The sequence below is a fragment of the Melospiza georgiana genome, chromosome 4 (assembly GCF_028018845.1).
Source record: "Melospiza georgiana isolate bMelGeo1 chromosome 4, bMelGeo1.pri, whole genome shotgun sequence".
In the NCBI taxonomy this organism is placed as follows: domain Eukaryota; kingdom Metazoa; phylum Chordata; class Aves; order Passeriformes; family Passerellidae; genus Melospiza; species Melospiza georgiana.
Window position 1 is genome coordinate 27753366 of NC_080433.1, and position 26132 is coordinate 27779497.

At 38.5% G+C, this 26132-nt stretch overlaps 2 protein-coding genes across 3 annotated transcripts in view; one reads left to right on the forward strand and one right to left on the reverse strand.

The window, feature by feature from the left end:
• WASHC4 (WASH complex subunit 4) overlaps window positions 1-8733 on the forward strand; it is a 39485-nt gene extending 30752 nt beyond the window's left edge. The window contains exons 27-34 of one of the 2 annotated variants that reach the window (XM_058021894.1): window positions 681-747; window positions 1463-1549; window positions 2049-2196; window positions 2356-2452; window positions 2924-3120; window positions 4107-4206; window positions 5697-5772; window positions 7537-8733. In XM_058021894.1, the coding sequence (XP_057877877.1) occupies window positions 681-747; window positions 1463-1549; window positions 2049-2196; window positions 2356-2452; window positions 2924-3120; window positions 4107-4206; window positions 5697-5764 (764 nt within the window). In that variant the 3' untranslated portion in view covers window positions 5765-5772; window positions 7537-8733. Of the gene's footprint in view, window positions 1-680; window positions 748-1462; window positions 1550-2048; window positions 2197-2355; window positions 2453-2923; window positions 3121-4106; window positions 4207-5696; window positions 6314-7536 lie in introns of those variants that run through there. The other variant, XM_058021893.1, reaches the window with a different exon arrangement.
• The window catches only part of APPL2 (adaptor protein, phosphotyrosine interacting with PH domain and leucine zipper 2), a 33516-nt gene continuing 16117 nt past the window's right edge, over window positions 8734-26132 (reverse strand). The window contains exons 5-21 of the mRNA XM_058021895.1: window positions 24538-24625; window positions 22449-22490; window positions 22272-22330; window positions 21159-21305; window positions 19058-19140; window positions 16316-16474; window positions 15119-15307; window positions 14761-14803; window positions 14628-14684; window positions 14428-14516; window positions 13835-13987; window positions 13663-13715; window positions 12707-12881; window positions 11962-11998; window positions 11712-11852; window positions 11003-11050; window positions 8734-10207 (exon numbers count right to left, since the gene is read on the reverse strand). Coding sequence (XP_057877878.1) covers window positions 10079-10207; window positions 11003-11050; window positions 11712-11852; window positions 11962-11998; window positions 12707-12881; window positions 13663-13715; window positions 13835-13987; window positions 14428-14516; window positions 14628-14684; window positions 14761-14803; window positions 15119-15307; window positions 16316-16474; window positions 19058-19140; window positions 21159-21305; window positions 22272-22330; window positions 22449-22490; window positions 24538-24625 — 1692 coding nt within the window. The 3' untranslated portion in view covers window positions 8734-10078. The remainder of the gene's footprint in view (window positions 10208-11002; window positions 11051-11711; window positions 11853-11961; window positions 11999-12706; window positions 12882-13662; window positions 13716-13834; window positions 13988-14427; window positions 14517-14627; window positions 14685-14760; window positions 14804-15118; window positions 15308-16315; window positions 16475-19057; window positions 19141-21158; window positions 21306-22271; window positions 22331-22448; window positions 22491-24537; window positions 24626-26132) is intronic.

Genomic DNA, 26132 nt, shown 5'->3' on the forward strand with positions numbered 1-26132 from the left:
ACGTGTTATAAATGTTATTAAATCTAAGAGATCTTCATCACCTAGTAACTGACCTTTTAGCTGAGGCTAAAGCTAGATTTATTTCCACTCAGATGGAAAATAGTTCACTTGTGTCCCATGCTAAGAACATGCTCTCACCTATTTACGCAGAAATGGCCTTTACATGTCTTAATCTAAAATACAGTTATAGCTTGCATAGATTCCTGTTCCCTTTTTAGTTCTTTTCTTTGTTTTGGAACTGACTTTTACCCATGTTGAGTGTATTTCCTAATAAAAACCTATTAGTGCTTAGTTTCATGTATTTCAAAAATGAGCCATATATCCAGCTGAAGTATCCTCCTTGAGGGATGCATGATGTGACAATGATATTTTCAGCCACTGATGCTGTAAATGTGCAGAACTGATCTGAACTTACAACTGTTTAATGTGCCCACTGGAAAGAGTTTGTACCGAAGTGGACAAAACCTTGCTTGATGATGCATTTTTCTTTTATTTTTTTACATAGACTTTTGTTAGCAGGGTTCAATTTAACTTCTCTTAACTTAGCTTTCAGAGCCAAGTTCTGTGACAGAACTACATGGCAACTTTAATTTACATTTCAGAGCCTATAGGAGCTATGCAGAGTGTGTGTGTGTTTAAGTAATTATAAATTGCTTCTTTGTTTTTTCTTGTTTTTAAAGGCAACGCTTTGGGTTATGTACGAATGATAAGATCTGGTGGACTTCACTGCTGCAGTAGTGCCATTAGGTATTTCTACAAATAGTTCATTTTTCTCTTAGCTCCTTCTCTTCCCCTAGCTCTCTATTCTTGCTGATATTCCCTAAACCCTTACCTATTCCCCATCAATTTTGAAAAGCTCCATTTATATGCTTTCATTTAAGTGTAATTCTTGAAGACAGTGCTGGGATTCAACACTGTACAGTCATGGACATAAATCACTAAAAATAAAACAATTTCTATCAAAGCATGCAAAAACATGGCAATAGAGTTAATAGAATGTACACATTAGTAAGATATTAGTCCATAAGCCAGCAATTTGTGATAATAAATAATTTCAAGGATGTGTTAAGGAAAAATAATACAAACATTGAGGAACTTGGAAAACACATTCCTTTCATACCTTTTTCTGTACAGATTTTGTCTGTGTTTATGAAAAGTCATTAAAACATAGTAACTTTTACGCAATAAGGAATAGTTAGTTTTCTTGCGAATAGTAGGAAACATAGAGTTACCAAGAGTATCCAGTGCTAGAGGGAGGAGATGATAGCCCAGTAAAAACAGAAGTACAGCTGATGATGTGTTTGTGTTTGGAAATGAGATTAATAATGCTTGGATGAGAATGTGTGACAGATATGACATTACTTGAACTAAGTAGTTCAAGCCCAGAAGGTTAAATTAAGTAAATTATAAATTAGGGTAGATACTTCAATGAGCATAATCCTAGCAAACAGTAAATTTTCAGGTTTGTTCCTGATCTGGAAGATATTGTTAACTTTGAAGAGCTGGTGAAAGAAGAAAGTCTCTCAGAAGAAACACAAAAAGCAGCAAGGTACACTAACATCATTTGAGATCTGGGGCAGGGGTGGGATGAGAAAATTGGCATTATATGTTACTAAATGCAGCTATTAGTTGTTTGTGTGTGTATGTGTTAAAAGTTCTGCTGCCTTTATGCAAAAATATTTGTTTTAAGCAAAGCAAATAGAAGCAGTTGTTTTGAAAATGTGAAGTAGCATTGATAGTAATAGACCTAGAACCTGATTTCGTGAAGAAATCGTTGTTCAAAAGCTAACAAGCTTTCCTCACTGTGTGCCCGAGCTCTATTGTTAAGATTTTCAGGGTCTTAGGTAAAAAAGATGCAAGTGTTCTATTCACAGGCCTTTTTTTGAGACAATGAAATCAAAAACCACTATTCAAATGGGCTGTAGAGGGAGGGTACTCTCCCAAATCCTTGACACTGGCAAAGGGCAAAGAGAGGGTTGTTTTCCAAGAGGTGGGTAAGCAAAGGGGTTTTCAGCAGAACTAGGTAACTCATTGCTCATCCCTTGCAGGCAGCTGGACTCTGTGCTGAGTGACCTGACCCGGAACTTTGCAGAGGGAACAGAGTACTTCAAAATGCTGGTGGATGTGTTTGCCCCTGAGTTCCGCAGCACGAAGAACATGCACTTGCGGAACTTCTACATCATTGTTCCCCCCCTGGTGAGTGTCTGCATTGCACCAGGGCTTGCTTCAAAAAGGTCTTGTCAGATCAGGGCTGTGTTTAAATGTTTTGTATTAGACTGTAGTAGCATGTATGACAATGCTTTGTGACATTTGTGAGTTTCTTTGTGATTCCAAGTCAGCCTTTCATTCTTTCAGACCCTCAATTTTGTGGAGCATTCAATCAGTTGCAAGGAGAAGTTGAATAAGAAGAACAAAAGTGGAGCAGCTTTCACTGATGATGGGTTTGCCATGGGTAAGTTTCAGCATTCTCACTAACCTTTGGGTAAGCCAACATAATGGACATTTGCAAGAAAAGTTTTGTTTATACTTTGTTCCCATAATTAAAAATTCCATAATTTATTTGGATTTCTCTTTGCATCAGCACAAGGGATTTGAGGGTTATGGTTGTGGTCAGAATTTCCTAACCATGGAATAGGTGTGTATGGGAGCAGACAGTTTTAACACATTGGTGTTTCCAAATTTCTTTCCAAGCTTGTGGTTCTCATCCAGATGAGAAGCAATGCAAGTATTTGGAGAAGTGATGTTTTAAAAAAATTTAAGCTTGTTCTTTATTGTGATTTTTCCTGATAGATTAATTGTAAGTTTATAGCAATTTAAATTATATTTGCATGGAAATATTAACTTAGGTTCATCCACTGAAGACATTCACAAAATGTTTTGCTAATTGCATGTTGATTTCAATACATGGTTTGTTAATGACTAGGTGTGGCTTACATTCTGAAGCTTTTGGATCAGTACCAGGAGTTTGATTCTCTGCACTGGTTCCAGTCTGTTAGAGAGAAGTATGTGAAGGAAATAAGAGCAGTAGCTAAGCAACAGAACATACAGTCCACTAACCAAGATGAAAAACTACTACAGACTATGAACCTTACCCACAAGCGACTGGAAGTTTGTTTACAGGTACAGCACGAGCCTGGTTACGTGTTCTGGTAACAATTTCTGTTCTGTATTGAGTTCAACACTTACTCATTACAAATCATGTAACTGTTCTAATGGAACACATTGAGAGCAAAATCCTGAACACTGACTACAGCAACAGTGCAGAAAGAGCATAAAGACTTGGTGTATGACCTGGAGGGAATACCATTAGTTTTTGTGATATTTGAAGACCTGTTTCATTGGAATTCTTTGTCCCATGGAATTTGAAGGCTAATGCAACTAAACCATAAATGCTTAAATAGGAGAAAATATCTTTTGGTTAAACTTCTTATAACAAGGATTGCACATAATGCTGTGAACCCTCAGAGCTGCCTGTGTGTTAATTCTGAGCTGCATGATGCATAATGAATGATGCATTACCTATCAAATAGAGGAAAGGTGTATTTGAATTTTTGAGCACAGCAGCTCAGGTTTCATCTATGGTGTGGTGCTTTCTCTCTCTTGATTGGAGAAGCCTATGGGACAAATCTGTCAATGGCTACTTTTACAACCCATGATTACATGCTGTAATGTCTTGTTGGACTAGATAAGGCTCTGTATGCCGTCATGGTTCCCAGGAGTGTGCACTGTTTGGTCCTCTGTTAAAAAAACACATTGCTGAGCCTTGTTCATACAGGCTTGTGGTTGTTTAAACTATTGGCTGCATGAGTTTCCATGGGCGAGTTGCTCTGTTCTCACTGCTGTTACAAACCTCATTTTCAGCCTCAGTAGATCATTGACAGATTTATTGCAGTGATGCTGCTTTGCTTAGGTTGCCCTTTAATGTAATTTGATGTTTGCTTTGTAAAATTTGTGTGAATAAGGAATGAAAGGAGGAAGATTTTCAAGAGCATTTAAGTGATTTAGATACTGAAATCTTAGGAGCCTAAGATACTAATGAAAAATCCCATTGATATTTGTCTTCATATTTGTGATACACTGATGCTCCTCTTTATCTTTTCCCTTAGGAATTTGAACTCCTCTATTTCTCGCTAAGTAGTGCAAGAATTTTTTTCAGAGCAGATAAAACTGCAGCAGAAGAAAGCCAGGAAAAGAAAGAAAAAGAAGGTGAGTGAATCCTATAAGTAGATCATTTTGGCTAATGAGATTGTGTGCCTTAATAGTGTTTTTTTTTAATATCTGCTTTCTTGCTCATAGGTTAATGAGAGAGGTTTATGTGGTCATGGGTGATTTAGACTCAGCAAGAACAGCTCAAGAAGTCCTTCTTTGGAATATGTGAATTCCAAGCTGGGCTTCTGGAGTGTGGGAAAAAAAATATACCACCACAGAAGACCCAGCTGACAAAAAATGGGCTGTAAAGCCTGGTACAGGGAGAATTGCATACTTGCAGTAATATTAAATTCAGTAACTTCAGCATCCTTACCTCTTCAGTTACCAATGTTGACAATGACAGCCTTAGGTGGTGGTTTTCACCTTTTGTACTGGCTGACTTTCAACTTACATAGCAGATGATGCAGTTACTATAGATATTTAGATGTTTGATATGCTTGTTCTCCCATTGAATTCTATATTCAAAGGATAAGATCTTAATTTGTGATGTGGTCTCTTGACTAGGTAACACTGGTATTTTGCATTTCTGTTCCTGGTTGTATATTCTCCCTCATGAATTCTGATTCTCTTGGGAAAATTCTTTCCAAAGAAATGAGAATGCTCCTAAGGATTAAGATACAGAAATGCAGTTTGGTCACAAGTTACTTAGAAACTCAAGGAACAGTAGTATCTTAAAAACTGAATTGGTAAATAATTCTCCACTGTACTTCTGACAAAGGCACGAGTGACCTGTGAGATTATAGTCACTGGAGAAAAAGATTAGTTTTCTTCTGCACTAGAAAAACAGTTTGTAAAGAAAAATTCTTTTAGCATTAATTTATATTTGATCATATTCAGTGAAGTCGCTCAGATAAATATTCAGTGCATGAAAAAAAAAATCAACAAATTCAAAGAACTCCAAGAATTGTGGGAAGAATAGACATGCTCCTCTGGAGTTTGTAGGAGACCATACTGGAGAACATCAGCTAATTATATTTGAGGTTAAATATTCTCTGTTATGATACTGGTTCAGTTCCCCAGGCAATGTATTTTGCAGGGAGAAAAACTGGAAATGCATACCAGGGTGGAGAGTTTTCAACATGGTAATAATATCTATGCCCTCTACCATGATCTTTGGACTTGGACTCTGAAATGTGTGAGCATTGTATATGTAGTTTTTAGACAAGTACTGCTGATTGAAGAACCTTTCACCCCAGATAGGAATTTCTTCAAAGGTCTTGTGCTGCGAGATCAGGTTGCACATGCTGACTGTGAAATACTGCATAAGGTGTTCCTGTGGACATCAGCATCATATATGTATATATATATATGTGTGTGTGTGTGTGTATATATATATATATAAAAAATATATATATGTGTGTGTATGTGTATATGTGTATATATATATATATATATATATGTATACGCTAGAATTTGAGGGGTTTTGTTTCAAATACAGTGTTAAACATCATCCATGCTTTTTTTTCTTTTTTTTTTTGTCTTTGTAGAAGAATCTGGTAAAGCAAGCAATGGAGATCTTTCCAACTCTACACCTGCAGAGCCTGTTGTGAAATGATGTGGCTGGTATGGGTGAAGATTACTTACTCAAATAACTCATGTCCTTGTCTTCATCAGTAACACTCTGTAGGGGCTAAAGCTCTAGATTTGACTTACTTGCTCTGTTAAATCCAAGAGAAGCATACTAGCATCCACTGAGGCTAGGTCTGTGTTTGTCTGTATTTTCTGTAGAAACTCCTATTTTTCAGGAGTTTGCATTATTTACAGCACTTTCTTTAGATTGAAAATAATTTAATAAAATGTTGTATTTTAAAGTACAGATGTGCAGATAAAAAAAAATCCTTATTAATTTCTAGATGCATTCTCGCATCTCTATCATAGCATTTTAAAAAAACCCAAACTCATAGGCTGTTGGTCCAAGGTTTGAACTGGCATCTCTTCAACCCAAAAGAAACCCTGAATCCAGATATTGGCTATATCTATTGTCCAAAAAATAATTGAGACATGTCATTGTGCAATCCTGTTGCATTTAATGCAGTCACAGATTACACTGTGGGTGTAACTGTATGTTGTGAATATATGTTAAATCTGTTACACAAAATGGAAATGCTTATTACTGTTTTATTCCAAACTCCCTTGTTATTACTATAGACAGTATTTTTACTGTGGGAACTTAGGATCCCATCAAACATTTATTTCCCCCTGTTTTTGCCCCCCTTATCAAAGAATGGGGAAACAAGAAAAGTGAATGTTAACAAATTCTCATTTCACACCGAAGGTTTGATTTGCATCCACAGAAGTAAGGAAATCGAGAGCCAAGACAGAACCACAATCAGCTCTTTCTTTCATGACCAGGCACTGTGATGAGTGTCTGTAACTATTAAGTGATCTCACAGTTCATGAACATGTTGCGCCTAATTGCAAGTTTCAGCCTCAATTCTGTATTTCCTAGCCTCTGTAGGTCTGTTGTACTGTGTGTTGGTTATATAGTCTTACATGCCTGATTATTAACAATAATTGCACTGCAGGCTCAGAAGCTGCTGAACACTGTGAGAACTCTTATTTAACATCTGTCCATCCCTGCAAGTAGAGGTTCTAGATTGTGCAAGAATTACTCAGATTCCTAACTTAACTAGCTAGAGTTAAAAGAAAACACCACCTTTATTAAAATATACGGGTGTGTTTTAATCTCCCAGAACATTAACACCCTTCTAGTTCTTACCAACCAGAATACACTACTCCAGTCAGTCCCTTGCTGGGGGGTTTTCTGGCACTCTTAAACTGTATTTTTAGACCAAACTTTCTTTAATGTTTGTTTTAATGGTTCATATTGTTCCACCCACTCTTGGGTCATTGGTTTAAACAATTCCTGACGTACTTTGATTCGCCCTTTCCTGCCTGTCACTTCAACATTCAGACAGCAAGGATTAATGTTTTCTCGCAACTGGAAAGACCAGACTGATACGAACGTTCCATTTATTGGTTCTGAGAACATGACACAAGCTTCGTGGACTGTTAAAATCAGTTGGGCTCATTAAAGTTTTTATTTTTAGTTCATTATAACTGCCCTAAAAAATGCTGCATTACTTGATTTATATTTTTGCTTTTTTACTTTGATACAGGTTTTTTTTTTTTTTAATTTGTGTACACTTTTTTGACCAAACTGTGCCCACACTGAATGCTCAGTAGCATTGCTGAGATCACCATTCTTGCTGCTGCTTCCCATCCTCCTGCAGTTGCTGTGCACATCCTTCCACAATCCCATCTCTGCTGAAGTCACCCAAGTTCGTGGAGTGGAATGGCTAAGTGCTGCATTTCCTTCTTCCACAGCAACAGCAGAATCACCCACACATGATGTTCCTTTCCCCAGGATGGCCTTGCTAGGGAGCTGTGTGCAGTCAATACACAGCTCACACTCTAGTCTGCACTTGTATTTTCCCTTCTCCATTTTTTCTTTTGGAGACATTATCTTGCTAAGGTAAGACTTTGCAGTTGAACATAACGTGAACTGAGCATTGCCTTTGTGTACAATAGTTAACAAATTCATGTGGTTCTGGTGATGGAAATTCTAGAGGAAAGACATAGCCTATTTTTATAGATGCCTGTTTAATCTGGGAGAACTGAATGTATACTCTATGTGGGAAAAATATATACATACGCAAACATGTACAGTGATAATAGAGCTATTCTTGCTAATACAGGACTGTAGTTTGTATTTCCTTCTTTCTCTTTGTCATGTAGCAGCATAGATATGCAGAAAGATTTTTCTCATCTGAAATCCAAAGTGGGTCCTGGGTTTGGATGTCACGTGACTGAGTTGCATTAAGTCTTTTTTCTCCCCACAAGGATATGGAAGGGGGGCAAAATTCATGCTGTGGTGCTACAACTCTTTCTGTTGCTTTTGACCTCCTGTCACAATTACAGGAACCAAATGGACCCTAATTGTTGTCTGGAGAGGAGAATGGAGCTAAAACAAAAAAATCCCCTAAACTAAACCACACATGCTCACTCAGAAATTCCTAGGGGTGACAGAAGTGATGATGAATTTTCTGCAGGGATATAAAACATGTCTAGGGTTTTTTTTTCCTTCAGGGCAGGGTTGGAACTGGCTAAAGGCCAGGCTCTCACCCCCAGCAGGCAGCTGTCAGCACTGCCCTCAGGTCTTCAGCCTTGTGCCAAGGCTGCTGGAAGTGCAGCAGCTGCTCTCTGAGGGGTTGTGGACACCCAGCTCTCTGTCAGCCCTGCCACCAAGGGTTTGCATGGCCCCAGCAGCTGCAAACGCCTGGTGCTGAAGGGCACACTCTGCAGGTCCTAATGCAGCCTTGAACCAGAAAAACATTTGAGTTGCATCAGACATCCATCAACAGCTCTTTTCAGCTTCTCAGGTACAAAGGACCAAATGTAATACTTAATGTTTCCTAACTCATTGTACAAAAGGGTATTTTGTTACTCCAGTCTCTTTGGTTTGGGAGTAGAGAACATTATGTATATAAAACTGTGTTAATAAATGCAATTTTGAGAACCTCATTCCCAGTGTTTTCAATAACACCAGTTCAGTAGGTGTTAATTTTTTTAATAAGATAGCTTCAGCTTTTATTTACGATTAAGTTTTTTTCCACGGTACTTTTAAACATTCAATAACCGGTTAGACTTATTCTACATCAAACACTTCCAATCTGGGATCTTTCAGATACTGTTGCACAGATTCTGCTTATGGAAAATCTAATTTCTTGGTGACTGAGTTAAATTAAGTTTGAGGAATTTCAGGCATATTTTCTAGGTACCTTATCTTGATTAATATAAACTATACTACAGCTTACACCCCCTCCCCCACTAACAGCTCTTTATTTTGTCTATTTTGTTTGTTCTTGCAAAGTGATGTTGCTGATGTTTTCAGGATGGAAAAATGTAAACTTATTAGCCAAATCTCTCTAACGTCTAATCTCAGGAATGTACTGTGAGACTTTTCAGTACCTTGTAGACTTGTAATCTAACATTTTATTGCTCAGTTTCTTAAAATCAAAGGTTGCTGTCAGACTCAGCTGTTGCATGTTACATAAGAATTCTTACTTCTTCATATAGTAAGAAGTGACAAGAAACCTAACCACAGAAAAACTGCACACAGCTGCCTGCTTCTGAGGTTTGCATGTCAGTGGTACTTAGAATAATAAATCAAGGAAGTACAATTTGTCTAGTAATTACAGAATGTGAGAGTACAGTCCCCTGGAAGGTAAGAGTAGGCACTTAAATTTGTTTTGTAAGCTTTTTCTAGATGCAATATAAAAATAGATTATATTAATAGGAAAAATGTAGTGTTTAACAAATAGTTTCGTAAATAGGCTAACACAAAAGGTAAATCTTGTTACACATAAACTAGACTAAAAATAACTTCATCTGAAATAAAGTAGGTGTAGTGCATTTTTAACCTTCAATCAGATGCACATGATCATGCAAACTATGAACATTGACTGTGGTAGGAAATCTGAGGCCTGATATTTGTCAGAGGAGCTGGCAGCTCACACAAATTTCAGTGGAATGAGAGGCTGCTGGCCCTGTAAATGTAAGAAATGCCATTAACCCTTAGTTGCTGACAGCTGTGCTCTCCTGCCCACCAGCAGCACTAGCCTCCTGCTCAGGACTGTCAGCTCCCCAGACACAGTTCCACCCTATGCATTCACAAATGCTAAATGCGAGTCCTGCTGTGCTTCCACTGTAAATCCAGAGGGACTCCACTGCAGACACACCACTGCTCTCCAGCAGGAAAGGGCAGCTGGCCTCAGGTGTGTGCAGGTGACTGAAAACCAGAGATTCTTGCAAAAAGACTCCCTGCTTTTCTGCTCCCACAAAGGCTGCAGGAAGTGACAGGAGCTGCTTATGCTTCTGATTCCTCCCCTCCTTCATGCATGGTTCCATCCTCTTCTGACAAGTCATGCAGAAGCATGAACTTCCCATCATTTGTTAATGGCACAGACTTCATTAGCTGAGCTAATGCTTCTGGATCCTGAAGAAAAAGAAGAGAGGTCAGCAAGCTGCAGCAGCCTTTGAGGAACACACATTTCCCAGTACTTCTTGCTAAGCTTTTGCAACTTTGTCTATTTTTAACAAGCTTTAGAATAAAGATTTGAAACCCAAGTAATACCTTTTTGGGTACGTAAAGACTCAAGTACAGCTTGCGCATTTAAGAAGAAAAAAAAGTAATTAATTTTGAGCCTTTATTTTGCTTTAGTTACTGAAAAGCAAGGAAAAAAGTAACTGTCTCAAGAATTTATTATACATGTGCTTAGTGGTTGTAACTAAAAGCTCATTCCCCAACTGGTTCTGAAACCTTAGCAGCAAAAATATACAGCAAATAATAACATCACACCTATATAGATAAAATATATCTACAAGGGACAGGTTAATTCTGCCATTCATTTTAATTGGAGAAACACTGATTTTCATGCCTAGGTGAGGAAAGAATGTAAGTTTCTAAAAGTGAAACAGCAGTGTGTGTGATTTACACATCATCCCAAAAGTGTGTTTGGTTTTTTGAAAACTTTGCTCACACCTTTCTTTCAGACGTGAACATTTGGATTTGTGTCATTTTGAACTTGGATTGGGGTGGCACATTTTCTCTGAAATCACATTACTGAGAAATCAAACAGTTTATTTTTGCTGTGTTAAATAATGCCTGCAAAACTGTCCTTAGGAGAAGTAGCAGTTCATTTTTCTTATGCACACCAGAGGTACCTGGACAGTGCAGGTGAAAACCAGAACAAGATGTATCATACACATGTGGGGAATGAAACAAACTTACCCTCTGTGCCTCAATAATTTCTTTTCCCAAGCTAATGGCATAGCATATCTACAAAGAAGAAATACGTGTAAAGTTCCATTCAGTTCTGTTTTGGCTTTTTGTTCCTTGATTAAAAATACACCACACAACTGTTAGTGCAGACTTAGTCTTAAAACCAGGCCTAAAAGCAGAGGTGGAATACCAATTTGCTATGCTAATTACTGGTGAAGAGAACTATCTTGGGTTCAGCTTCAAAGCTCACGGGGGCTGGTAAATCTTTGTCAGTTTTAGTCACCACACTTTATTTCCACACTGTGCATGTAAGTGTTTGTAGGGACAAAAGTTCTCCATCCCACTCCTTATTTCTGTTGCAGCAGGCAGCAAAGTCAATGGTGTAAGCACATACACCATTGTCTGTGAAAGCTTCACAGCTGTACATGTCTCAGCATAGCTGACATTCCTTTTGTTAGTGCTGCTGATGGACAGCATTTTCCCATCTCTCTTAATGCTGGGATTAGCAATCCCATCCTTTCCTCCTTATACATGCTTCTTCATTATCTGTCCATTTGGTCCCTTTTAGACATAAGCCAGTAAAGGCTTGCACGTTAACGCATGTTTTCTTGACCAGAAACTGAGCTGCTTGTTTCTACAGCACTGTTTCCCAGATGTGTAAGTCAAGAAGCCACAGACCTATTTCTAAATAAAGAATTTTATTAAATGTTACACAAACCTTTTCCCCTTCTGTGTTGCTCTCAAAAACATATGCACTCATGGATTCTTCTCCCAGAGTATCACTGAAGTGGATCACAAAGCCAATCAGTCTCCTGTTCTCCTGATGGGCAGCAAACTGTGTCACAGTGGTGAGTTCAAACTGGAAAAGTCAAATAAATCATTTATTTGTTTTATTCAGCTCAAGTTGGCAGGTTAGCTCAGGTTCATGTAACTGAGTAGTCACTGCTGTGATAGAAAAAGTTACTTACGCTTGCTCGTGTAACTTGGGTTTGAGGGTCTATTAACCTGCAATTACATGTAGGGAAAAAAAGAAAACTATTTTAGAGCGATTCCTGGTAATTTCAAGGGCCTTTATAATACAAAAGCAGTAACTCCAGCAGTTTTACAGATGAGGAAACATGCGTAGAATCAGGTGCTTTAGCTTTGATTGGCAAGATTCGAAACTAGGCTTTGACTCTCAGCTGCATGACAGGTACAGCAAAAATATACAGCAAATAATAACATCACATCTATATAGATAGATGTGATGTTGTTATTATAGATAGCACCTTTCTTAGTCACTTGGAAAGGATCCTGAGTGCCTGAACTAACACAAATGCAGAGGGACATAAACTTACCTCACTGAAAGGGAATGTCTGACATCAGCATATTCTACAGTGACACTACTGTCAAAGGACATTATTAGTAAAGATTTTTGAATTAAAACAATCATAGTTTTGCATCTCTTTTTTGTATCTTTGCAGGGTCTTACAGCCCCCCACTATTAAGACTGTCCCTTAGATTTTGATAGGACATTCTTACAACTTGGTCTGGAGGATCATTTCTAGGTACCACAGAATAAGAAAAGAGGCATTTCTTTCTAGGTAAAGTGACTCTTGGGATCTTGCTTCCTCAAAGGTTGTGTGTCTTAGAAAAACAAAACCAACAATACATAATAAATTACAAATTGTATGAAGAGAACAGAACATTGACAAGTTAAAGCTTTTACAATACCTCAGGTTCTTGCTGGTGACCATGAGGTGGGATTCAGTCATGCGGAAGATGTTGTGAATGGCCCGAGCAGCCAGCACTTGTCTCATGGCTTCATAAATCACCTCGCACGTCTCATCGGACTGAACAGCCATGGACCCTAAAAACCGAACCACGAACATCTGCTGCAGCAGGGAATCTGCAAGAGAAAAGCCACGACTTCCTTCACTATGCTATTTCAATTTCCCAGTAGCTCAAAGTATCGATGGAATTATTTTATTCACTTTAGAAATTCAACAGTTAGCCTGTGGTTGGTGGCCATCATGAGCAGTGGCTTTCTGCCATGAGTCACACAGTGCCCTGACCCAGTTTCAAACTGTGTGAACAGGCAGCAGTGTGGAGGTGGGGAAGGAAGTTTTTAAAAGTGTGACTGGTCCTTTATGATTCATTTGACCATATGCTAGTAAAATTCCCTTGCCTATTTTGCTATTGGGTGCACATAAACTATGATATATTTATGATTGGGCATAAGCCTTGGCTTCCATTAAGCCTCATACATTCTTCCCTTTCTTCTATGTCCTTCTGACCTTCCATGCAGTTGGGCACAGTAAGGTTTTCACCAAATCCTTCCTTGCTCCTTGACTGTCACTAGAAGATTTAATGACAGCTAAGCAGCCATTATGCAGCAAAGCCATCACACTTGATCAGGCTCCCTTTATGGCCGATGGTGAGCAAGGGAAAGCAGGGTGAATGTTCAGAGCAGTAGGTACTGCTTTGGTTCTGAGAGCACTTTTCTGACAGGGCCATGGGTTCCAGGCACAGAGGAGAACAGCCAGGGCCAAGCCCTACACAAGCTAGTACAGGAAGGTCACTTTACTATGGATCTGTTACTTCTGCTCCATGATGTCAGGTGCTTTTCTTAAGAGACACTGGGTAGCTAAAATCATGACTTGACTTTATCTGGATGAAGAAGCACTGACCTTCCTCCTCATCTTTGCTGCTGTCTTCAGATTCCCCAAATGGGTTTGCCTGCCTGTGAAATAAGAAAACTTGAATTACAGATTCAGGTCATCACTACTAACAGATGCTGCAATACTTCATCTCGCCTGAAATCATACTGTTACAGTGATGGATCACTGTCTCTGGCCATACCTGCCACCTCTGTTCTGGTCCAGAAATTCCACAGCAGGCAGTACGATATCAAATTGAATTGGTGTTCCAGGAGCAATGAGTTGTGTGGAATCTTGAATGCCAGCTGATCCACTGGGAATTACTTCATAATTTTCCATATTCTTTACAGTCTGGCTGAAGTGCAAATGTAAAAAAAAAAAAAAAATTATGTTTCTATCCATCAGTGACATCCTACCTTTGCTCTGGAAGAGAGATAAGAATATTCAACAGTCCAAAGAGGGACTGAACCGCTCTGCAGATATCTAAGGTATTTTCCTATTTACCTATTACTGAGGACTCCAATAAAATCCTTTTTTTAATCTAGCATTATTTAGGACAAAAATAAACATTGGTATATTAAACCTGAATACAGATCAACTCTGAGCGTGGGCTGACTTTCAGTAATAGGTGACCATGTGTCTCCCTGCCCTGTCCATATTCACAGCTGTATTACCAGCAGAGACCTGGACTTGTGTCTACACTTCTCAGTGACAATCCCAACATCTTAAGATCCCTCAGCCCCAGGATCAATACAACTGCACATGGCCCCTGCTCCACACAAGGGAGAACATTACCTGAGGTGCTGAACTTCATGTTTTTTTCCCAAGCTGGTAATGGGAGTCACTGCTTGCAGGGCTGTCTGATTTAATTTTATTGCAGCTGCCTATGAAAACAGGACAGAACAGTTTTTTTAGACATGCAGCTTACCTTACCATGTTGAGTAATGGGAGAACAAGTTGAAGGAATGGATTGAAAGATCAAAAGAAGCTCCCACCTCTGGATTGTCAGTGAGATAGATCTGTCTGGAGATATTGTTGATGGCACATATCCACTGGAAGGGAAAATGAAATTGAAGTCTTCAAGCTCACTTATATGCAAGAATAATAACATTAAGAAAATATTTTTACCTCCTCATATTCTTTCTTGCTTTCTGCTTGAAGGGTTATACCCCTAAAATACAAACACAGTGTATAAGTGCTAACAGTGGACACCAGGACTGTCTGACTGCAGTGCTTACAGTAATATACCAAGCTTTATATCTATTAACTGCCAAAGGAACAAGAATCATGAAAAAGCTGCAGCTAAAAGACACCACATGTTCCATTCAGGCATTTGTGGGGGAGGATTGGAAGGAATAATTTTAATTTGGAAACATCCTTCTGGAAACCCAGAAAAGCTTACTACTACACCAAGCAAGTTTTACAGGAAAGAGCATCTGAAGGGGTAGGTGTGACTAGCTGTCCTCAAACAAAACCTTTCTCATACACTTTGCCTGTAGGAGTAGTGATCTGAAAGCAGTATCTTCTGTCTTCACAGTCCACAGCCATAACAGAGCAGTTATCCAGGTCCTGAATCAATCCTCCAGCTACTGCTCCCCTTGGCTGACACATCAAGTTGCCACCTTGAGTGAAGAAATAGAGTCTTTCCCAAGTTGTAGTCACCAGACCTGTTTTACTGATGAGAAGATACAGTGATAAAGACTCATTACTGTTTGTGAGTAACAGGTATGAAACGGCAAACACATCCTGATACTAATCAGAACTTCTTGTTCACCCGGGCATTTTTTTAATGGTCTCTTTTAAGAAGAAAAAACAGCACCTGTTTCTAGCAGAAACTAATCTGTAATGAAAGCTGAAAAACTAAGTTAATTCCAAACATCCAAGTTAAAATTCTTATCTTCTAGCTAAGGAATAAAAGAGTATTGAGTAACTGACATGAAATACTATGAGCAGTTTCAGCACAAAATCATAATATAAAAAAGTATCTGCTGCAGTACTATCTCAGAGTCCATCTCTTGCTTAGCTGTAGAGTCCTATTATAGTGTAATCCAGCTTTTGGACTACTAAGAGAAATTATCAGATGTATACTCACAAAGAAAAAAAATTACTAGATAAACAAAATAATAAACTGATATTTAATCAATCACAGAAATAGGGTTATTACATGCCACCGGTATACCTAACTTCTGTGGAAGTTTATGGAAAATTTTATATGTAAAATCTGCAGAGGTAATTCTACATATGATACACATTCAAAGTTACAAACTTGCACTGTCCATAAAGCTTTTATTTATGTAAAAAAGGTCATTCATGAAAACACATGTTAACTACAAAATATAGCTGCTTTTGTAAACACCACGTCTCCTTTAAGATCTGGAAACAATGTGAACCCAGTCTCATTAGCTTCTAATTTTTAGCCACTTGAATGCAGGAAATTTTTCCTGTACGTATATTCAATCAGAATCAATGTTTCTGTTTTCAGAAAAACAGTCTCAAATGTCTCTAATTAGGTTAAAGCTTCAAAAATACATTTCCAAAGATGACAGGTGTACTCAGAGGATAAAAAGTAGAGCTACCAAACTGATTTAGGACCCTCAAACATCAATACCTGACAAGTCCTTATGACCCTCCCCCAAAAAATGTAGCCACTAAACAAATCAACAGATAACAACAATCTTCTTACGTTCTAAGATTAAGGTAGCCAGCCTTCTGGATGAGATTTCTATTGATAGCAGGTGAAATTACATCAGAATCTGGGGTGTAAACAGATTCATTAACTGCAATTAAGTCCTGCTGGGATGTTCTCATTTTTTCAGCTTCGGCATCCAGCTCTCCTTGTATGCTGGGAAAAAACCAACAACAACACAAAAAGAAACGCAAACCATCATTAGCCATTTATACCAGGATAAAGGTAACATCTGTAAGCCAAAATGAACAAAAATACCATCTGAGATTACCTTGGAGGGTAGTGCAAAGATGAAATTTATTTTTCAAATAGACTTTATAGGAAATACTGTTCTGTGATACTGAAATAAGCATGTGAGAACTGTTGAGACATGTTGAGAAAAAAGAGTAAAGTTTATTTTTTGAGAGACAGCTTCTAAAAGTAATGCTTCTATGAATTTACACTGCTGAACACATACAGACATTGCCCTACTATAACAGCATAGTTCAAAGCAGGCTGTACTAGAGGATCTCTTGGCTTTCTTAGAACTGTCTAATGCCTCCAAGGCTGTAACAAACAGGAATTCCTGCCTTGACACCACCTATTAACTGGTAATGGATTTTCATTAATTCAGAACAATACAGTAAAAAGACCTAGAGCTCAAGTCTCCCTTTAGTTTTAATTCTTTGTTTATAATACTGCGTTCTGCTTTGGTGTGATGCAGAAAACATCAGATCTGAATTAAGTTAGACCATATTTTGCAAACTAATGCCTTTTCACTCCATCACTGAATGTCAGAATAAGAATTATTTAAATTCCATTTTTAAATACAATGGAACTATGCTGTCAGTTTTTACCTCAGTGTTATTTCAATCAATCTTTTGATCTGTCATTTTTGTTGCACCACAAAATGCTTTTGACAAAATGTCCCTGACACCTTCCTGGTTTCTGAGGCTATATTCCTCTTTCTAAGATGTGCTTCTCCCATCTCCAAGGCAGGAAGAAAAGTGCTGACAATTCTGAAGTTATATGCATTTGTGGCAATTAGGCCAAGTGGTCACTGAGAATGTCTTAGCATAGATTTCTCCTGTGTTTTTACACCATTAACAATATTCACTGTATAAATGAAAATGCTTTTTAAATACCACTGAAGTTCTGTAGCTGTACAATGGGTCACATCAGCTTGTTGTTCCAAAAGAACAAATATGACAAGTGAAAAGCTTTTAGCTTAACTAGCAAGCAGATCTGACTCACTGAGGCCTTGTGATCCCCAGCACTAAGGAAGGAGAGCAGTGGGCAGCACAGTTTTCTGTGGCTGTGCAAACTGAAGTCATGAAACTCCATCCTCTGTCAGTAATTCTGTGCAGCACAGTGCCATTCAGAATTTTACAAGCTTCTCTTTTGGTTTTTCCACAGACATCACACTCTTTTACTAGTTAAATTTGAGCTGTACTTTCAAGCTTTACTGTGTGACAGACTCTAAACACAAAAACCAGACTCAGGAAAATAACTGAGCAGCCTATTTTTGTTTCCATTTACTACTGTACATTGTCCAGAACTCAAACTCATCTGACTGTGGAAAACAAGGGCTTATTCTACGGTGAGTATCCAAGAGCAAGATCCTCCCTGTGCCCGTAAGACAGAAGTAAGATGCCCTACACTTTTTAAACAAAACTCACAATTTCAATGGCATTTAAAATCTGTCCTCCAGTCAGTACAAATGTTGTGTAGAGGGATTTATTTCACAAGTGAGTGTGCCAAGATTATATAATTATATAAGTACAAAAAGTAAAGAATCATTTAGTGAAATAATCCACTGTACAGAGCATTTGTTTGTAGCATGGTTCTCAAATTAACAAATATGCATTATTTAAAGTGCCACCAGAGTGAGAATAAATAATGATTTGGCTACGGCTCGGTATGAAAGGAATGAAGGATTAAGTCAAGGACTCAGTTGGGACTATATTATCTTTATGGTCCATTCCAACCCCTTAACATTTTATCATTCCATGAAGAATATTCTCGCTATTACAATTACAGTTCAAGTGTAAAGTTTTTTTTTACAGTTCAAGTGTAAAGTCCCTGCATTTACAGGGACTTAATTATAATTAAACGCTTCACTACAAGTAGAAGATGTGGAGGGAGGTGTAAGAAAAACGATCACAAAATCAGGAGTACAAAAGCAGTTTACTGAAATTTACATCTTAGTCAAAGTAGGTTGAACTCACTGGACTAATACAGCCTACACTGGATGCAATGAATATGTTCCCTACGGTGAGGAGTTTTGTTTGCCTTGTGTAGCTACACCATCAAACACTTTAGGTCCTAAATTTGACAGGTTAATGAGTTATTGTTGCTGTATTATTACAGAATACCCAGTAAATATAAATACCTATAATTCAGAGAACACCTTAAGTTATTTTATTAATACTGTTAACCCATTTCTAGCCCAAATTCCATGCTTTTCTGTTCATGACAAGACACAGGGATGTAAGGAAGCATGTGAACACTTTACAGTATATAGTTTCTGACTATACTGTAAAAATACTCTCTTCAGTGTACAGACAGCATTTTCTTTTCCATGTACAAACATTTCCTTTCTACCTGTTACTTCAACAAAATATGCCCAACAATGCCACGTAAGCATACAAGGAATCTCATTAGAAAGAAAAAGAGGCACTCTCTCGTATGTGCCGAAGGTTAGAGCGCTACAGCTCGGACTCCAAGGAATGACCAAAGCAAACAAAAGCACTAGGTTACCTCTGAACCATGTCTGAAACAGATGACAAAAAGCTGTCCATCCTTTTGGAAAACATCTCTGCTCCTTTCTTAAAGAAGTTGATCTGAAAAATACCAAGAAAAAGGGCACTGAAGGTTCTCTTGGCTTTGGCAGACAAGGAGCAGATTGTGGGAGTGTTAACAGTGCTCCCATTATGACTGAACTTCTGGCGGGTGATCAAACACATGGGCAAAACAGCTGCATTGCCTTTCTTGCTACTTCCCACTTTTGCAACTCTACAACCTTTCACACACAGATAAGCTGCTGACTGCTGACAAGTACGTTTCCAAAGAACTTGCTAAATGACTCAAATAAGGGAACAGGTAGCTTCTCCCACACTAGCACTGGGCAGGGCTAGGAACTGTTAGGAACTGCTGTGTGCAATGCCACCCTATCGAAGGGAAATCATCCATTAGATTTTGCAGTCCAACTTGAACTACCAACTTCACGATGAAAGTATTCAAAGTGCTGTAATAAAGTCAGTCAGGAAAGTGTAGCTGCGCTTGCAGAAGCCTCCAGAGCAATTGGTTGTATCAACTACAGTTTTACTATTGGTTTTCTTCTACTGAAAGAGCTAAAAAAATAAGCTACTAGGGCCAAAGTGCACATGATGTGACAGAAGATTAATTCTCTTAGCTGGTTTTGATCAGCAGGCACACAATAAAGCAAAGCACTTGGTGTAGACTTGACCTTGTACTATCAGTCATCATTAGAGCCTACTGGCAACTGCAGGAAACATGGATACAGATAGCATGCGTGTGCAATTAATCAGGATAAACACATAAAAATCAGTGATCTACTCTGGGAAGAGATGTAAAAGCAAATGTTATAGACCACAGCCTCCCTTTACAAAGGAGAGGAAGAATGGCCTCCTAAAGAATGATTTACCTATTCTATTTCTGAAGCCTGCTTCAAGAGGAAAGAGCTCTAAAATCCACTGATGATAAATGCTGGATGGCCAGTTTTCAGTCAAAATGAACCCTCTATTAGCCACTGCTTCTTCCAAAATTTCCATTTGACCTACTCATTTGTTGGAAATGTGAAACTGGAGACACATGTTTGAAAAATTAATTAAGAAAATACATATTTGTACTGAAAGGCAGTTCACAAAATTTAAGCATCAACTGGCTGCTGGTTATTCAGTCATTCCCATGACAACCTGAGACTTCCCCATATAAAGCACTGAGATAAAGCAGTTTTGCCAGATGAAGTATGGGGAAAGTTCTGTTTGGTTTCCAGTAAAGGAAATCAATGCAGTTCTTTCACTTAGGATAGCTACAGCAGAGAAGCAGTCTGATCTCCTGTGGTGGGGAATGTGACTGAATCCTCATTCACTACCTATTTTAAATGAGGCACATGGGCTGCAAAAGACAGGATGATGTAGATGATGATGATCCACACTACAATCTCAAACAGAGCACCACATCCATTTTTCCTCTTTTCATAGCCCAGTTCTCATTTTCCAAACACTTTCTTTCATCAAAATCAAAGACCCTTAAAATGGGTGATAGTGAGAATCAAGTGCTGTGATAATACTGGTTTGTTGATCCCCCTGATATTCTGGAGGGTCAGACTGTCAGAGTTGAGAAATGCTCTATCAAATTGCTGTTAGAATAAAAACTAGAAAAAGGATTTGCCAGCCTTATGCTCAATCCTCTCTACTATTCTGTCCTTCCAGCTCTCGAGAGCATGCTCTGTTCCTCACCATGCACACTCCTCATTAGTATGCTGAACATTATGTGCCAGGAAGGGAACTGCTACATAGGAGAGTTTGTGCAGACTGGGTAAACAGTGGAAGTAAATGCTACTGCATTTAGCTCAGCTGTGAAAAGACTAACCCTAGGCTGATTTTGCATAGAAGTGTATTGGATTTTCTTTTCATTAGTGTCTTTCCTGAATATCTAAACATTCAACTATCTGCCACAAACAAAATCTGCTGATAGAATCTAGGCAAGCTGAATGCAAATTGTTTCTCCACCACCCTTGCTATAATTTGTCAGGTCTCAAAATAAATCCAGAACAACAATGCTTCACCTTTCCCAGGAACATGTCTAAGTGATACAGACACTTTGCTGTCAATACCTGTCCTCGTGTATATCCTAGCATAGGTTCCATCATAGCCACCCTCTTCCTGTACTGCAGAGCATTCAGGGCACAGTAATATTGCAAGGATGAAAGGTGCTGCTTTCTTCTTGCATTTGCCACTTCTTTTGCAACTTCTGCCTTAAGCTGAACAAAAAATTATAAAGAGGTTGACAAAGTGTTACTGTGTATATGGATGCATTTACTGATCATCTTCAAGTTATTTTTAAATCACTGTCTTTACAGAACTTCACCAGGTTAAAATGAAGTATGAGAAACAAAGAAAGCAAATCAAGAACTCAAAGCAAGTACTTCAAACCTTTATCTGTCATGAAACTAAAGCATTTGGGGAGCCCCAGTGACTACAAACTATGTAACTACTGCCACTAAAAATCTGGATCTGATCTCTGTGCAAGAAATTTATTTGCAGCTGAGATCACAACATAAGTCTGCAAGTGCAGAATTCAGAGGTGAGTAATTAACAGTATGCTATATCACACTGTGCTCTGTAAGGCATTTTCTTTCAAGAACCATCCTGTAGAACAGATTCACTCTCAGGACAGGGCCAGCCATACACTTTTTGACGAAGGGATGTACTTTAGAATAGCAGTCCAGGGGGCAAAGAAGGAGGAATGTAGAACAGTCCTACCAAGAGAGTTATGTGCACTGTTGAGTGGAATGACAGGCCATACAGAGTAATTAAACAGGAAGGTACATGCAAAGAAATGCAATGCTTTAGGAACAGCAGACACAAGGCTTCATGGCAGTTCACAATGAATTGTGCTCAGTGGTACTGCATCACCACCTCAGCTGTACAACTCTAGGCCTATACAAAGCTATTTATAGTCACTTGGATTGCTTCTATCTGAAAAGCTCCCATGGATCTGAAAGGCTCTAGTTGAGCACAATATTTCACCACTTGCCTAACTTGGCGAAAACAGGTATGAGTGCTGAGTTGATGTTTAAAAGCTTTGTGTCTGCTTGGAAACAAAATCACAAGTATTCTTGAGCTACTGTGAATTTAAGCAATGAACTATCCGAAGTTCACAATGAACAAGGATGCAGACAGAATGGCTGATGAAAACATTCTATTTTCCCTTTCACATTTGTTACCTTTTCATTTTCTTTCCTTTTCGGTAACCTGCTATATTTTGCCATGGACACGTCATGTTCTGTAGACAAGGAATATAATTTTTTTTTAGAAATGTGATATGTGTATGTGCACGGATTCAACATGTCTTCTTTGCTCTAGCAGCTGCACATGAATAGAAACAAAACAGCGACACATACCATTGCTAGCAAGGCCAAAGAGATCCTTCAGTGTGCTTACTTCTGGAAAAGAGAAATCAAATATTCAAAGTAAAACCAGCTGTGAACGCTTTGTACAACTTAGACCATTTATGCCATATTTACTGTCCAAGTCACTCCAGCCCTTCCACAGCAGAGACGTATACATTGTGCCTGTCTTGAAAATGCTAAACCAGATCAGCTGCTAGAGGAATGAATAATTAAGGGTGGAGTGAGTTTATTTTATTGAGCAAGTTGTCACTCCAAGAAAGATGCCTTATCTGCCAGTGTCATTTGTCCAAAAAAGCACCATTTCAGTATGTTTATTCTGACTAAAGGCCCACCACTATCATGCAAGATCAGCAGTTCTGAACAACCTGACAGTGCTTATGTGATACTGGAAATTTAAGACACACGGATGTATGAAGTAAAGCCTTTTTCCTGTACATGAATCTCCCTCAGTGTGGAACATTTTTGCTAAGCTGCTCTGTGAAAATAAATCTGTATACAACACACCTGACTGCTGGTGTAATGATGCTTGCATTACAAATACTGACCATGAGATTCTGATACAGGTAGAGAGAAGACAGACTGAACAGACAATGTAACTTCACAAGTGTCAGGCACAAGCTACTCTTACTATCCTCACCAACATATTCTGCAACTGGCAAAAACTCTCTCAAAAAGCTACAAAGAAAGCACATTTACAAGAACAGACATTATGCAACTGTGAAAATACCAAGGGGAAACTGTAGGATGTCATCATGGTCTCTGATTATTTTTAACATCCTACTCATTAATCCGTTTCACTCCACCTTTTTTTTTTTCCCAGAATGCTTCATTATGACTCAGATGAAGAAAAGACAGAAGATTTTTCCATTTGTAACTAACTTGTATTTAGAGGTTTCTACAATATTCAATATAGATTTAACAAGATGAAAAGTAAAAACAATAACACAGTTATTCTTTCTGGCTTCCTTGTTTAATCCCTCTATGAAATTCCAATGCAGCCAGGTCTCTAACAAAAATGCTGTTCTACAAACTGCATCAGAAAAAGTGGATAGAATTTAAAAAAAAAAATAGACATCCAAGGAAGCTGAAGAAACTTTTTGTTTTTGTCATGCAGCAGCTGAAGCTGTGGTTGCAGGCTTCATATGTGTTTTCATATTTTTTTTAATGAACAAGAGGGAAGAAACAATAAATATGGAAAAAGAATTACTATCTCTGAGGCCACATGAAAGAGGTGAGGAAATGTTTATCCCATCAACATCTTACCATCCAAATTCTTCTTTATATTTGACAGTATATGATAAACAACATATTGTTAACATAGACACCTAGATGTCCTCACAATTTCCAATCAGAGCCTATAACGAACTTAAACCAGCCAATGTTTTGCTGTAGTCATTTTGTCTCACAACAAAATGATGTCTACAAGAAGGACATAAGTGGGACTGCAAAAAGTGAAATAAGTAGTGGGAAGGAAGAAGAGGGGGGAAGAAAGAAAAGAAGAGAAGAAAGAAAAAAAGAGAAGAAAAGAAATGCTGCTGCAAAAAGTCAGATTTCTGTTGCATAAGTAAGACTGCCCTTGACCTTGCATATGAGTTTTTTTTCTTCTGTAATTACATAAAATGTTTGTGTTACTGCCTTGCTGTTTAAGTAATGAAATCCCAAATTTGTGAAATCAGGTAACTTGCATGGAATTACCCTTGCATGGCAAAAATTTAAAGAGGACTGATTCCTTAAAAAGGAGGGAATATACTATTCTCTGAAGTTAAAACAACATTCTTGCTTGTGCTTGTCAAACAGCCCCAAACTTCTGAAGTGGAATAAATACTGTTTGCAAGCCCAATTTACTGCTAAATTTCCCTTATGGCAATTACAACATCAGTGACTTCAGTGAAATTACATTAGTATAAAAACACAGTGACCCAACAAAGAATAAAGCTGTGTATTTTTAAACTTGCACCATATGGCGCATAAAACTTGAACTTGAACTGCTTTTGTCTGAGTAAAACATTATGTCTCAGTTTGTGATGAAATAAACAAGAAGGAGCATATAAGGAAAATTGAAACTTAGAATAAAATTTACCTGTGAGATCTTTTTCTCGAAATTGTATTATTGGGAGAACCATTGTATCTGCAAGCTGTTTTGCCAGTTCAGAATGAAGAATATTGAGCTGAAACAGAGAATTGTTCTGAGACACAATGTACATAAAAAACCCAAACCACAGAGAACATCAAAACACACCTGCCATTTGTGTCCAGTGGATATAATGTACTTCAATACTTGAAATACACTTCTCATGGTATCTAAGTCAGATGGGGATGCTCTCCCTAAATGTTTCATTCCTGCCTGGTATTTCTCAAGGATCCAAGAACTTCTCAGTTCCCGCATGAAGGATTAGGGCAATTCACTTGACCATTAATTCTAATGCTTAACCACAACATGATTTAAACTGTAATTATCCTTTATTGACCTGTTTTAGTTAAGTCTCAATGCCATGGAGTTACAGTCCCACCACCACAACTACAGCGTCTTTCCATGAACAAGGACTAACCAGGACGCAATCACAACAGGTGGCAACTGCAACGCAAGATCCCATTCAAGTATTTTACCTTGACAGCAGTTGCCCATTGTTGGTTTTGTGTTTCTAAACTTCAGCAAACAGCTGTTTTAAAGCACCCACGTGGCACCATTTAGGATGAAGGCAGGCAAGGTTCTCATGTCAACACTGGCCTGGTAGGAATATGAGATGGGAGCAGGTAGGACAGCTATCAGTCACACTGCTGGAGCACCAGGAGGGTGCAACACCTTGCGGTGATATCCTGCCTGTTTGCTCAGTGTCCTGGATACCTCCAGGCAGCCTCTTGCAGGTAAGGGTGAACTGAGGATCTCCCATGAGGCAATACAATTCAATGCTGATAGAACAGACAACTAAAACAGGCACAAGGGGAAGCTAACACACAGAAAAGGAGGCCAAGGAATGGAGCATGTTCTCATGAGGGAAAATGTGACTGACAGAACTGAGCAGCAACTTTCAGCTTTCTGCCCTCAAATGGCACCGTTCTCTTGAACCTGGGAAGGATAAACTTCTTGTTTTGATCTATTTGGAGGCACATAAGCAATTGCAAGACTTGTGATAACAAATGCTACTTTTAAGCATCCTGAGAACACACATGCAAAAAGAAAAGCCTAAGAAAAAAGTAAACCTTTGGCATTTCTCTCAATACATCCTCAGAGTTATTCATGGGCTCTAAAATTTTTAACTTACTTTTTTCCCACAACCTTCTCTCCTCTCCCAAACAGCAGACCTCAGTACAGCCTTTTGCCTTCTTAATCAAAGTTGGAAGTAGACCAACAAGAACAGACATTTCTGATGGCACAGCACTGCTCAAAGCAGAGAGAGTGATTTGACAAAACCTAAGCAAGAAGGACCTAGATACCAAGGCCATACTGAAATGTTACATGGGCAGGTCTAACAAAAGCATTTACAAACACTTCCAGTACTTAGCAAAAACCTCCAGGGCATGGGAGTATTCAGTGCACACAGATTCACTGTCTTCATCTCACAGTACTGCAGCCTTCCCTAAACTTCTCTGGATTCTGCATGATCTCATAGCAACTAAATTGCAACTTTACCAATTCACAGCTGCCCTGCATCCACATCTAGCAAGTTTTGGTTC